Source organism: Crotalus tigris, unplaced genomic scaffold (genome assembly GCF_016545835.1).
Source record: "Crotalus tigris isolate CLP2741 ecotype Arizona unplaced genomic scaffold, ASM1654583v1 scf7180000018068.1947079, whole genome shotgun sequence".
NCBI lineage: Eukaryota > Metazoa > Chordata > Lepidosauria > Squamata > Viperidae > Crotalus > Crotalus tigris.
The window spans coordinates 352,046-367,129 of NW_024096805.1; the positions used below are offsets into that span (position 1 = coordinate 352,046).

General features: G+C 42.9%; 1 protein-coding gene across 1 annotated transcript in view; it reads left to right on the forward strand.

Moving 5' to 3' along the window:
• SOX5 (SRY-box transcription factor 5) overlaps window positions 1-15,084 on the forward strand; it is a gene marked incomplete at its 5' end in the record, with an annotated part of 275,380 nt that overhangs the window by 250,181 nt on the left and 10,115 nt on the right. Inside the window, 2 exons of the mRNA XM_039347420.1 lie at window positions 8,010-8,118; window positions 10,246-10,419. Of these exons, the coding sequence (XP_039203354.1) occupies window positions 8,010-8,118; window positions 10,246-10,419 (283 nt within the window). The remainder of the gene's footprint in view (window positions 1-8,009; window positions 8,119-10,245; window positions 10,420-15,084) is intronic.

Sequence of the window (15,084 nt, forward strand, 5' to 3'; positions counted from 1 at the left end):
TAACACCTGCTTGGGGTTAAATACAAGCAGGGCTGTATCTTAGTTCGCTTGTGGCTACATAGGGATTCTAGGCTGATTCCGTTTTTCATTCCACCCCATGTCGTACCCACTCCTGATTAGAAAACAAAAGAAGCTAAGGCTTTCAGACATGTTGACTAGGTGGCATGACATACCCTCCAGATATCTTCAGGATTTCTGTTGCATTTGCTGAGCCTTAACATGATCACAAGGCAACAATTGCTTAAGCCTAACACAGTTCTGTTTGTGCAGATTAGAAGTCAGGTTTTTGCAGAATCTTTAGGGTTTCTCCATAAATCACTTCCTTCCATCTTCTTAGCTTGGTTTCTCAGTATATCTGGCATCAAGCAGAACAGACCGTGAGGTTGGGGAGCTTCTTGGCACGCCAGGCTGGCATGTATCCCCATAAGTGTGAACAAAAATGCTCACAGAGCAAACAAATATGAATGGCATGTGCGCCTATCTTTGGGACGGCGCAGCGTAAGAAAAGAGTTCAATCTTGTAGCCGAAAGAAGCCGAAATGAAAATTGAGCCTTGAATTATGCAGTTGGGAAGGTCTACATTTTGGCAAACTCTGCCCTTACTGAGTTCACACACTCTCCAGGATTTTGCCAAATGCACCAGCCAAAAGGACGTCTAAATAGGAGCGTTCCAATTGTCAGGGCAGCTCCCACTTGGCCCAGTCCTGTGGCAGAATATTATTGGCCTGGACTGGAAGTATGTGTGTGGGCTGGGAGGTAGCAGGGAAGAGGGGAGGATGCATTTAAACTTTGATCTATCATCCAGTTAATCTGAAATACTTCTGTGTACATCCAGTGAATTCAACCGAATCCCAAATCGGTGCTGCTGGAAAGAAAAAAAAATGACTGTGGATGAGACATCCGGATGGCAGTCCATGTCGTTCGAAAGACACCTTCCATATGGTTCAGTCTAATAATAGAGCATTTTTGCCTGCTTTCGTGTTGGCTGTGGAGTCCTGCGAGGGAAATGAGGAAGGCCAAGCTTCTTTCAAATCTGGAGGTCCACCAGCGATGGAGAATCTTTTGATAGCCAACAAGGACATAGCAAGTCAGAATATGAAAACTGGGCAGTCATGTCATGTCTATAGATGGAGACCAGCATTTCCTCTTTATTCCTTAATTTTGCTCAGGAGGGAAGTTGCCACTTTAAAAATATACCCATCGCCTACAGATTACAACTTGTGTTATGTCCTTCCATCACAGTGTGGCGAAAACCATGCCATTGATTTTCAGCGGCCTCAAAACATGACATTGCACATGTGCCTCTGAATACAGATAGCCTGAATACAGATACTCTGAATACTATCTGTATTCAGAGACACATATGCAGTGGCATGTTTTGAGGTCGCTGAATATAGACTATCAGACTATCAATTGCCTCGGAATACAGATAGTCCTCGACTTGCAATTGTTCGGTTAGTGACCATCTGAAGTTACAATGGCACTGAAAAAAATGACATATGACTATTTCTTACACTTACGACCGTTGCAGCATCCCCATGGTCAGGTGATCGAAATTCCGATGCTTGGCAACTGGATCATAGTTATGATGATTGCAGTGTTCCAGGGCCACATAATCACCTTGTCATGGTTCCGACAGATGAAACTCTTCAAAGAATTTCGAGGCATTGTTTACCTTAAAGAATCTTTATTCAAGTTGCTTGGCATCGGCACGTACATGATCGAAGCCGAAATCTGAATTCTCCTCCCCTAAACACATAGTATCAAAGCACAATTCCCTCCTCTAATTAACAGTCATAAATCACATTCTCCAATTAGTTTGAAATGCAGACCTTCCCTCCAGTTCTTCAACCCGCCATTTCTTATCATCTCTTATTTCAAACAACCTTAAAAAAAACACTCTACTACGATGTGGTTATGTCTAACTAATTCCCATACACATTCTTCCTCCCCCCCCCCCCGTATCATTTAATTCTAACTTTAAAAGTAACACACGTTAAGGGGAAATTGGCTGCATCTTCATATATTGTCAAAGCAAGAACATCCGATGTTAGCAGCGTTGACACACCTTTTGCAATCTTCTGACAAGCAAAGTCAAGGGGGAAGCCAGATTCCCGTAATAACCATATTACTAACTTAACAACGGCAGTGATTCACTTATTAACTATGGCAAGAATATGGGGGGGACTGACTTAACAAATGTCTCACTTAGCAACAGAAATTTTGGGCTCAATTGTGGTCGTAAGTTGAAGACTACCTGTAGTTTCTCCAAAGTAATGGCTCTCTATACCAGGTGATTTTGGGAGAGTCACCCTCTCTCAGCTAAACCACCTTACAGGATCACTATGCTGCTGCAAACTTAGAAGAAGTAGAGTTTTGTATGTTGCCAAGTTGTGACATGAGTGCCAAGAGGGTAGCTGAAATATAGAACTAAATATGTCACCAAAATACAGCTAAAGTGACATGTCAAGATGACATTAGGTGAGAGAAGCTTCAGAGGAGCTTTGGGAGAACCCAAAAATTTTTCATCAAGTCTAATCAGTTGTTTTGCTTCTCATCCAGGACATTCAGCTCCATGCTGTAACAAAATCCCTGGACTTATTTTGTGGTGGTGCCCAGCTCTTTGATTCATCATTGGACGTCATGGTCCAAAACAGTGTCACAAATATTTTCAGAATTGACGTTCTCTCCTGTGGAGGTGGGCACAACCAAACAGTTGAATCATGAAGAGTCCCAACATGCTTTAAAACTGACTCTGTTCTGTGCGGTTAGCCATGATTAACGGGCAAATCTGAAACCATTGTGCTTCCCCTTTTTGAAATTGCTAAATGGATTTTGCCAAAGGGAGGTGGGTTGTCCCTAGTTAATTTGTGAGTGGGATGGGATGGGGAAAGCAGATCTTTTTCCTTTTGTTGACTGAAGGATGGCATGCCCATGAATTAAAATTCTCTCCTGCGAAGCATGTAATTCAGCACATACTACTCTCAGACTAGAATAACGGAATAACAGAGTTGGGAGGGACCTTGGAGGTCATCTAGTCCAACACCATGCTCAGGCAAAAGACCCTATACTATTTCAGACAGATGTTCGTCCGATCTCTTCTTAAAAACGTCCTATGATGGAGCACCCACAACTTCTGGTCTAATTCAATCCATGGCTTCTTGTTTTGCCTCACGGTGTTTTTGAGGTCTTTTTCTCTCTTCTTTGAATGACTTAGCTATTGGGTTTGGGCCCTCATGCTGTTAAATTATGTGGCCTTCAAAGTTCAGAACCCAAATCCTGAGCAGGACTAAATAGACCAAGAAGCAGCACTTAATTTGAAGTGTGGTGAAAAAAGCTGCAATAAGAGGGTGTTTTAGCATGAACTGAAGTCCGAGGCAACCTCAGTTTTATAAACAGGAAGCCTTCCGAATACAGCAAAAATGTTGGCCATGTTTTGAAGTAATCCACTTTGGCATCTGAAGAGGAAAGCTCCTATTGGAGAATTAGATTTAGGATCTCGAATTTCAGAGCTGCCCCACAGAACTGAAAGCCAGACGGAAGACAACATGAAATGTTGAAATGTTGAAACTTGAAATGTTGAAGTGGGATTGGGTTACCTGAGGGATTGTCTTCTCCCAATGGTTGCTACCTGTCGAATTTGGTCTGACAGGTTGGGCATGCTATGGGATTGTCAGCCAAGGAATGTCGGCTGGACAGGACTAGAAGTGCCTTCGCTGCTGCCTGCTTTCCGCCACATTTTCCCTCAGAGATCAGGATGATCCCAACTTTGCTGGTCTTTCATCAGGCCTTGGAGACTATATTATGTGTCCTGGTCTGGGGCCCTGAGTTTGTGAAGGGCCCATTTCCTGGCTATATTGACATTTATGATGGCTATTTTTCCTCAACTGCCACATATACGTAGCTTTGTACTGTTTATTTATTTATTTATTTATTTATGAGACTTATATACCGCTTTAAGTGCAAGCACTCTCTAAGTGGTGTACACCAGTAAGCAATGTATATATATATATTTTACATTGCCCCCAACAATCTGGGTCCTCATTTTACCTACCTCGGAAGGATGGAAGGCTTGTTTTGTTGTTGTTAATTGCGAAGCCGTATCCGACCCATCGCGACCCCATGGACAACGTTCCTCCAGGTCTTCTACCATCTTCTGGAGTCCATTTAAGTTCACACCTACTGCTTCAGTGACTCCCTCCAGCCATCTCATTCTCTGTCATCCCTTCTTCTATTGCCCTCAATCTTTCCCAGCATTAGGCCCTTCTCCAGTGAGTTCTTCCGTCTCATTAGGTGGCCAAAATACTTGAGTTTCAACTTCAGGATCTGGCCTTCTAAAGAGCAGTTGGGGTTGATCTCCTCCAGGATTGACTGTTTTGAACGCCTTGCAGTCCAAGGGACTCGCAGGAGTCTTCTCCAGCACCATAGTTCAAAGGCCTCAATTCTTTGGTGTTCAGCCTTTCTTATGGTACTATGTTGTTAATGGTTTTTTAATTGTTTTATGATTGTTCGCCGCCCAACATCACTTGTAAAATGAGGAAAAACTCAGCTGACAACTGTCTCACTTAGCAACAGAAATGTTGGGGCTCAGTTGTAGTTGTAGGTCAGGGACTACTGTATTCTTTTGTGTAGCTTATTATAAGACAATATCTCTTCTTCAAGTGATTCCACTGGATCAGGGGTCTTCAAACTTGGCAACTTTAAGACTTGTGGACTTCAACTCCCAGAATTCCTCAGCCAGCCCTAGTTGACTGAGGAATCCTGGGAGTTGAAGTCCACAAGTCTTAAAGTTGCCAAGTATGAAGACCCCTGCACTGGGTGATGACTTTTCATCTCCCTTTTCTAATCTCTGTAAATAATAGCACTGGGTTTCGTAGAATAGTCCAGAAATACCTTACTGTTTCACAAGTTGAAATGAGCATTGAGGAAATAATGTAACCCCCATTAATTAGGCCTTTTAAAAACTTAACACTTTTCTTCCCCTCTAACCCCCTTCTACATCCCAGCAGAGACATGACTTGAAAAGTTGTCCCGTCTTTGATTCAAATCATTTAATTTGTGGACTAGCAGGTCTTTTGTTTTCAGATCAAATAATGTATTTTGTTCATGCGAATGTTTCTGATATATATATATATATAGAAAGAGAGAGAGGTGGTGGGGGAAACAGTGTTTTGCTACTTGATTGGTTCAGTGTAACTATTGGGGCCATCTCCGCCTGATTTGTTTTATAATTAAAGCTTTTTGCAACTCACTTTTCACCTCCCTTGCTCCGCCACGATTCCCACGTGCCATTTTTCTCCCTTTCCTCAGCACCAAGATTGACTGAAGGTTCACACAAGTCATGGCTCGGAGGGGCACCATAAAAGCATGGCTGACTGTTTTGACATGGTTTGTTTTGGAGTGACAGCCTCTGAGAATTATCTCAGCTTTCCTTTTGATGGTGACTAATTGAATTATTTTATTATACTGCATGTTTGAGTAGCGAGAGGTGAGGGGGTCACCTTGTCCCCGAAACAGAGACTCCAGTGTCAGGCTGCAGTGAAAGGCAGCTAAAAGCGGTTCCAGTTGAACTTGTGAAAATAGAAGGTCTTGTGCGCTCACCACGCGATCGTTTGGCAGTTCTACATATAAATGCATATGAAAGCATCTTCCGGCCTTAGGATTGCAGGATTCCTACTCAGAGAAAGCCTAACAGGCATATATAGAGAGAGGGGGGGGAGGGAGGGAGGGAAGGAGAGAGAGAGAGAGAGAGAGAGAATGAGAATAAAGGTCTTATCTTAAAATTGTCAAGATTGGGTAACCTTGCAATAATGTCAGGTGCAAAGAATCAGGAGCATCCATTATGCTGCAGCACCACGAATCTAGTCAACTAAAGTTCAAAAGTAAATTGGCACCAAATAAGGGAGGGGTTGAACTTGGACCATTTGTGGGAATGTAATGACTCTCAGCTGATGATGCACTTATCTCCACCTTGCCCCCCAGCTCTGCCTGCTTATCTAAAGGCTAAACAAAGACATATCACTCTGAGCTATGTCCTTAGTGCTCAATGTTGTTTCATAGTTCTTTGAGGCATAACATGGGCTTATAGGAAGCTTGTGTTCAAAAAAATTGTGTGGATGCATGCCAGAGTTCCAAACAATTTATGGCTGTTTTACAACTGCCCTGCCCTAGTTAATCCAGCTCCCCAATTAAGGGAAAACTCAAAAGAACCTGGAGTACAGTGATTGACAGAATGAATGGAAAGCTGGAGGCCATCAGGTATGAAGGAAAAGACCTTTGATTGGCTCCTTCTTCCAGAAACAGCTGAAGACACAGCTGAAGCCCTGGTGGCACAGTGGTTAAAGGGCAGTATTGCAGGCTAACTCTGCCCACTGCCTGGAGTTCGATCCTTACAGTCTCAAGTTTGAGTCAGCCTTTCATCATTCTGAGGTCGACAAAATGAGGACCCAGATTGTTGGGGCCAATAGGCTGACATTGTATACTGCACTGTGAAGCAGTATATAAGTGCTGCTGCTATTGCTACTTTCTGGATGGCACTTGTGTATCGATGTTTGATGTCTGTAGGCATTGTATTTTTGTATTATTTGTGATTTAATTATTGTCTTCTTTTGTGGACTGACGGGAATCTACTTGGGATTGGGGTGAGATCTTTCTTTATTTGGGTCACAAGCACCTACACATTATAGAGGTACAACATTTGATACTGAGCAAGTAAAATTGGCATAAAATAGGTCATAAAAATATAGCAGGTTTAAAAGGAAGTAAAATAAGTAGGATTAAAACTAAATGGCTTTTGCCCAGTATTGGACCATGTTGATAGCATCTTCTCTCGCCAGCCTGAGGTCTTACTCCTTGCATGTTGAAGGGCATTGTATGCACCATAGAAAATGTGGGATGGATGGGTTTTCTCTGCATTCACACAGAGCATCTTCTTGGGTACCCCCATTTTCTTAGATTGTCCTTTGATCTTTCTATCATATAGTGGGATATAAATGTGATTAAAAAAATAAGGCCGATTGGCCCAGTAAGGGCTAGATGAATAGCTACAGAATTGGGGAGTTGGAATTGCTGGACATATATTTAATAGGAAAGACTTGAAATGTAATTTAATTTTCAGAACAGAAGGCCAAAGTTTGCCATACTATCTCATGCACTGATTTGATGATCACACTGATTTGATGACAGTCATTAATTGAGGATTACCTGTATACAAAGAAATGACTTCCCACTTCATCACAAATACAATATAAATGATATTATTAGTGTAACTTACCACCTTATCTTAAAATACAACAAATTATCTCTTCTTCCCATATTGCATGTCTTATCTATAAACAAATCCATGCAACCTCATCAGTGCAGAAAAAGTATGGACATAGTCAGCGGGAGTTGAGCTTGATTCAGTGCTGTCTTTGCCTTACTGTTTTGATTAAACAAAATATCAGAAAAATAAACAACTTTTATTTGGGTTGATGAATAAGAAACGAAACAAAATTTTGCTGCAATTCAATAACTGTTAGTTGAACCATTTGGCCTTTTTTTAAAAAAATAAAAAATAAAATGTTATTTCTTCATTCAGCCAATCAATTTACAGGTCCACCCCACCCAACAAACGATTCTCAGCAGCTAACATCACAATATAAAGAAAATAATGCTTTATTAGGATTGTTAAGGCCGCCCGACTCCGAGAAGCTATTTGGAGTTTGGGCATTCAAATAATTATTATAACAATCTGAGTTTCACAAAGTTTTGGGGATTTGCACATCATTAGCCAAAAAACCCCATTCTTTTGCCGAGAAGAATGAATATCCACAATCGTAATTCTTAATTCCTTTCTAAAAAAAAAAGATTGTTACTTTCCCCATTACTTTATTTTCCCAGCTCAACAAGTTTTTCTTATATGCTAATCTTCTTTCCCCCAAGAAACCTTTCAAATTACGTATTTATGTTGCGGCTTCATTGCATATTAATAAAAGACGGCTTTGTATTCTCTTTTCTTTCCTCATCCAGGACAAAACGACACTGGAGAATCTGACTCAACAGCTGGCAGTCAAACAGAACGAAGATGGGAAATTTAGCCACGCGATGATAGATTTCAACATGAGCGGAGACTCCGACGGTCAGTAGCCCCGGCTTTTTGCCTTCTTTCCAGCCGTGCCTGGGCACACACTATCAGTGAAGAAAGAGCCTTGAGATCTTTCCTCCTCAAGCATGGAAAGAAACATTAACTCAGCAAAGGTTGGGGGGTGGGATGCTTTCAATCTGTGGAATTTTTTTTTCCTTATTTCCTGCAAAGTCCTTGGCTGAGTCTGAACCCAGACAAAAGACAGATTTGGCACCGTAACCTGGCGAAGAAAGAAATAAACTTAGACTAGATGGCTATGGAGATTCTCAGTCATCCAGGCCATGGTTGTCCCAAAGGTCCTTTTTCAAGAGTCAACTGGAGAATGGTGGAGATGACCGCAAGGAATATAAAACATTCCATTTGCCACCATTCAGTCAGAACTAAAGAAGCTCCTTACCTGAGAAGCGAAATATCTTCAAGGAAAAACAAAGGAAGTCCAGTTGCCTCTTGAAAAATCTCCTTAGGAATAAATAGACTAGAGTCACTGAAGTTCCACGGAGAACTGTTGTAAATTCAATGGTGAAAAAAGTAAGGCTCTATATTTAGGTAAGAAAAACCAAATGTACATGTATAGTATAGGGGGTACCTTGCTCAATAGTAGTAACTGTGAGAGGGATCTTGGAGTCCTAGTAGACAATCACCTAAATATGAGCCAGCAGTGTGCTGCAGCTGCCAAAAAAGCCAACACAGTCCTAGGCTGCATTAACAGAGGGATAGAATCAAGATCACGTGAAGTGTTAATACCACTTTACAATGCCTTGGTAAGGCCATACTTGGAATGCTGCATCCAGTTTTGGTCACCACGATGTAAAAAAGATGTTGAGACTCTAGAAAGAGTACAGAGAAGAGCAACAAAAATGATCAGGGGATTGGAGGCTAAAACATGTAAGGAACGGTTGCTGGAATTGGGTGTGTCTAATCTAATGAAGAGAAGGGTGAGGGGAGACATGATAGCCGTGTTCCAATATCTCAGGGGCTGCCACAAAGAGGGAGTCGAGCTATTCTCCAAAGCGCCTGAAGGCAGGACAAGAAGCAACGGGTGGAAACTAATCAAGGAGAGAAGCAACCTAGAACTAAGGAGAAACTTCCTGACAGTTAGAACAATTAACCAGTGGAACAACCTGCCTCCAGAAGCGGTGAATGCTCCAACACTGGAAGTTTTTAAGAAGAAACTGGACAGCCATTTGTCTGAAATGGTGTAGGGTTTCCTGCCTGAGCAGGGGGTTGGACTAGATGACCTCCAAAGTCCCTTCCAACTGTACTGTTGTTGTTGTTGTTGTTAGAGCCCATCAGGGCTCTGGGACCTTCTTCAGGAAGCCAATAGATTCCTAGCAGATGGCCTTCGGAGGCAGTCACACTGCCGTCAAGGACAATGGCTGTTGATCCCCATGTTGTGCTGAGTGTCAGGGTAGTGATCAGGTGACCAGGCAACTGGTTCTTTTGGATCCAGAGGCAATAAGCAAAACAGTGCATATAGGAGGTAATCCTTGACTTACAGCCACAATTGAGCCCAAAATTTCTGTTGCTAAGCGAGAACAGTTGCTAAGTGAGTGCTCCATTTTCCGAGCTTGCTTGCCACAGGTGTTAAGTGAATCACTGCAGTTGTTAAGTTAGTAACACGGTTGTTAAATGAATCTGCTTCCCCATTGACTTTGCTTGTCAGAAGGTTGCAAAAGAGGATCACATGACCTTGGGACACTGCAACCGTCGTAAGTACATGCCAGTTGCCAAGTGTCTGAATTTTGTTCACCTGACCACAGGCCTGCTGCGACAGTCATAAGTGTGAAAACCCATTATAAGTTGCTTTTTTTCAGTGCTGTTGTCACTTCGAACAGTCACTAAATGAATGGTTGTAAGTCGAGGACTACTTGTATGCCACTAACTCTTTGCAAGAAGAAGGCTACCACAACATGACTTGCATGAATGGGCCCAAGCTTTTATTGAAGGCAGCCAAGCCAAGCTGGTCGCAAGTTACCAAGTTTGACTACGAAATAAACAATTCTGGATTTTCAAACATCCAGGTGGGATGAATCTTCCACGAGATGTCCATGATGGGAGGATGAATTAAAATGAAATAATATTTGCTCCCTGCCTAATCTCTCCTTTCACCCAACTTTTTAGGAAGTGCGGGAGTCTCAGAATCTCGTATTTACCGAGAATCCAGAGGGCGTGGGAGCAACGAGCCGCACATCAAGCGCCCGATGAACGCCTTCATGGTGTGGGCAAAAGACGAACGGCGGAAGATCCTCCAGGCTTTCCCTGATATGCACAACTCCAACATCAGCAAAATATTGGGTAAGGGGAGGGAACAGGATTGCCAGATGTGTAGTTCTTGACGTACTTGTTTTCTTTGAGCATAAATGAATTGTGGTTGTAAGTTGAGCAGCTCCTGTACGACAAAACCATTCTCCGAAGGGTGTGCATTTTTCTCCAAATGGTGCACACTTTTCTCCCAAGTGGCAGGGATCGTTCTGACGATGCTTCAGAAGGCTTTGGAGACCTTGTGACACCTTGCAAGGATGCCACATTCATTGCTCTGCAAATAATGTGCCACAATCAGATGCGTATGAGAAGCTGTGAAATAAAGAAGAATTAAGGAGGAATTTCCTGATGGTTAGAACAATTAGTCAGTGGAACAGTTTGCCTCCAGAAGTTGTGGGTGCCACAAACACTGGAGGTTTTTAAGAAGAGATTGGACAGCCATTTGTCTGAAATGATGTAAGTCTTCCTGCCTGAGCAGGGGGTTGACCTAGATCAGGGCTTTTCAACCAGTGGTATGGGTACCACCTGTGGTACATTGGCACCTGGCAGGTGGTACGCGACCATCCTAGAAAAGTGGTAGCGGGGGAGGGGAATGAGCTGAACCGGTGGCAGCACCGCACAAGCCTGAGCGAGAGACAGCTGGAGCTGCAGGGCTGTCGGGGCTCAGCGGAAGCGCCAGGATCAGTGCCACTTTCTAGCTGATCAGCGCTTCTTCAGGGCTGTCAGGGCTCAGTGGAAGCACCAGGATCAGCACCAGGCTCCAGCTGGAGCTCAGCGCTGATCCTGGCGCTTCTGCTGAGCCCAGAAGAAGTGCCAATCAGCTGGAATGTTGCAGCATCTCCAGGGTCTTGTGATTTACATTCAGATGCTTGGCAACTGATTCATATTTATGACGGTCACAGTGTCCCAGGGTCATGTGAAGTGACCAAAACCTGCTGCAAACATCCAGCAGACAGGGGGGAATAAAAACCAAACACCCCACCCCCCCTGCTGCCAATCCTCAACAGAAATGCTCACAACAATGAAAACCTCGGACTGGAGGAAGAGCGCCGCTGGGTGGGCAGGCAGGTGTCTTGCCCGGCTGTGGCTTGGGGGGCACTTTTTTCAGTGCCATTGTAACTTCAAACAGTCACTAAATGAACTGTTGTAAGTCAAGGACTACCTGTACTTTATCACTTTTTTTCCTTTTGGGGGGGGGAGTCATCAAGTTTTTGACACCTTGCTAGGCGACTGGTGGTACTCGGATGTTGCCATATCCTAAAAGTGGTACAGTGGGTGAAAAGGTTGAAAAGCCCTGGCCTAGATGACCTCCAAAGTCCCTTCCAACTCTGTCATTCTGTAAAGAATGCAACCCATCTCTTCGCAACTGCCTCGCCATTCTCATTCATTGGCACTGAGATGCAGAATTTCTCTTACCCTCGTAACCAGTGGCTTTTTATAAACCTTAAACTCCCTGAATAATTACTTTCAAAGAGTTCTGTTTTCTTCTAATCTTTGCATTCCAATGCATAATCCCAAATTTCTCCCCAAGTATTATGTCAATATCTCCTACCGAATGTGAAATCCGGCCATTGAAGAAAACGCTTTTAAGAGCAGGATTAACCGTAGCTATTGATTTCATGCCAAACAGATTCACAGAATCCCGCATTTTGAGCTCGGTGGCAAGTCGGACAGTTTTAACGGGGTGCCTGAATTGATTAGATTAGTCAGAAGAAAGTGAGATAAGGCGAGTACATTTGTTTCGGGGATGATAAAAATGCATATAGGCCAGCCAAGAGGATTTAAAACTGGTTATGGCCACAAGATTAGGCCTGTGATTCAAGAGGCAAACAGTTTCGTCCACTCTCGTTTTAAGAGGGTTCTTGATTAAACTTGTCTTCCTTAAGTAATCGTCTTCCCAAATTGGTCTGAGTAGAGGGAGCACCCCCCCTCCCTGCCATCCCCCCACTTTTTATATATAAAAATAGAAAGAGGTCTCAAGGTTTCCCCAATCTTAACTGATTGTTTTAGATAACAACTGCCAAGTGGTCTCGGCTAATTCATTCTGCTTAAAATAAGGTGTTTGAACCAGACTGACATTTTGAGTAAAGCCGTCTCCGGAGGATCTGTGTTGACATTTTAAAGGGCTTCTAAGCATTTTATAATACTTTCCAAATCTGGTTTTAATAAGCCATTTCGGCTGAATTTTTTTTTTTTTTTTAAAAACATAAGGAATCATCTTTTACTGTTTCGCCCTGGATTCGGGCTGGAAAATGAGGAGAAAGAATGCAACTGGAACTCCAGAGGCATCTTTTTCTGATTAAATATACAGTAGGTGGACGATAATGTGCAAATTCGTTCCAGATTCTAACAGGGTTGACAGCCCCAGTCAGCCCTCAGCTTCCTCTTGTTGAAAGAGTGATGAGGTTTGCAAACATGGAAGCGAGATTTCTTTCTTTTCTTTTCTTTTTTTATTCTTTGAACTTTAGTGTAGAAAGGGAAATTTCCTGTTTTTTCTGCAAGGAAAAAAGGAAGAAAAAGGAAGAAAGAGGAGTCAGATATATATCCAGGTAGTCCTTGACTTACGACCACAAGTGAGCCCAAAATTTCTGTCGTTAAGCAAAACAGCTGTTAAGTGAGTTTTGCCCCCTTTTATGACCTTTCTTGCCACCGTTGTTAAGTGAATCAGTGCCGTTGTCAAGATAGTAATGAGGTTGTTAAGTGAATCAGGCTTCCCCATTGACTTTGCTTGTCAGAAGGTCACAGAAGGGGATCACATGACCCCAGGACACTGCAACCGTCATAAATACGAGCATCTGAATTTTGATCACATGACTGTGGGAATGCTGAAATGGTCGTAAGTGGGAAAAGCGGTCATAGATTATTTTTTTCAGTGCTGTTGTAACGATGAATGGTTGCTAAATGAACCGTTGTAAATTGAGGACTATCTGTTCTACACAAGACTTTTCTCAGCAGGGAAAAATTGATAACTGGAGAGGCTAAGAGACTCACAACTATTGGGGTCTTTTCTGCAAGAAAGATATTTTTCTTTCTTCTTTTCTTCTTGGCATACATCCTATGTCCGAAGCCCACATGGTGTGTTTTCCTGATGAAGCACCGTTCTACCAAACCGTCTCACTATTTATGTTTCTCGGTAAATCTATGATTTGGATAAGGTTTAAAAAAAAAGTCTTTTGCTGGAAAGAGAATGGAGGCACCTAAGGACAGGAGGGACTTTAATAACTGCAGAGAGTTAGATCTCTAGGTCAGGGCTTTTCAACCAGTGGTACCGGTACCACCTGTGGTACATTGGCATCTGGCAGGTGGTATGCGACCATCTTAGAAAAGTGGTAGTGGAGGAGGGGAATGAGCTGAACCGGTGGCAGCACTGCACAAGCCTGAGTGAGAGATGGCTGGAGCTGCAGGGCTGTCAGAGTTCAGCGGAAGTGCCAGGATCAGTGCCGCTTTCCAGCTGATCGGCACTTCTTCAGGGCTGTCTGGGCTCAGCGGAAGCGCCAGGATCAGCACCAGGCTCCAGCTGGAACTCGGCGCTGATCCTGGTGCTTCTGCTAAGCCCAGAAGAAGCGCCCATCAGCTGGAATGTTGCAGCATCTCCAGGGTCTTGTGATTTACATTCAGATGCTTGGCAACTGATTCATATTTATGATGGTCACAGTGTCCCAGAGTCATGTGAAGTGACCAAAACCTGCTGCAACCACCCAGCAGACAGAGGGAATAAAAACCAAACACCCCCCACCCCACCCCCACTGCCAATGCTCAACAGAAATGCTCACAACAATGAAAATCTCAGACAGGAGGAAGAGCGTGGCTGGGCGAGCAGGCAGGTGTCTTGCTCAGCTGTGGCTTGGGGGGGGGCACTTTTTTCAGTGCCATTGTAACTTCGAACAGTCACTAAGCGAACTGTTGTAAGTCGAGGACTACCTGTACTTTATCACTTTTTTCCTTTTTGGGGGGGGGTCATCAAGTTTTTGAGACCTTGCTAGGCGACTGGTGGTACTCGGATATTGCCATATCCTAAAAGTGGTACAATGGGTGAAAAGGTTGAAAAGCCCTGCTCTAGATCTCCGTAGGACCCCTTGGTTTTCCTTTTGGGATGGGAACATGGGATCTGTGATTACTTACACCTCTTGTGCATGGCTCTTCATTATATTTTCTCTAGCACTGAGGAACTATATGATGGCCTAAAGACTAACTAATAAAAAAATGTTAAGGGTATTCAGAATACATTTAAGACAAATATTGACAAAGATGCAAAATGTGAGATCAACAGGAGCTGAAAGGTCCTGGATTCCTCAAGGCTAAGGGACTTAACGTTCCTTGGTGTGTAACAGATTCCCTATGATATCTGGTTTAATTTAAAAAAAAAAACATTTTATTTATATATATATAATTGCAGCCTGGTTCACTGCAACCTGTAATAGAGCGATCCTTCCTTCTTCCTCAGAAGAATTCTCGGCTTCCAAAGGCATTCTTAGAAAATAAGAATACACTGAAACCACTGCAAGTAATTAAATGGTTAAATCCTCCTTTCTAGCTTTTAGTGCATGAAGCCGTTATTATAATTATATCCTTACAGTAAAAGATTTTTTTTATGGATTTATTGAGGAAATAGTTTCTGTTCAAGCCAAATGTCCAGTAAAGCGGAATTCATACAATGTTAAAATTAAAATTTATATCTCTCACATAAATTTTACAGAC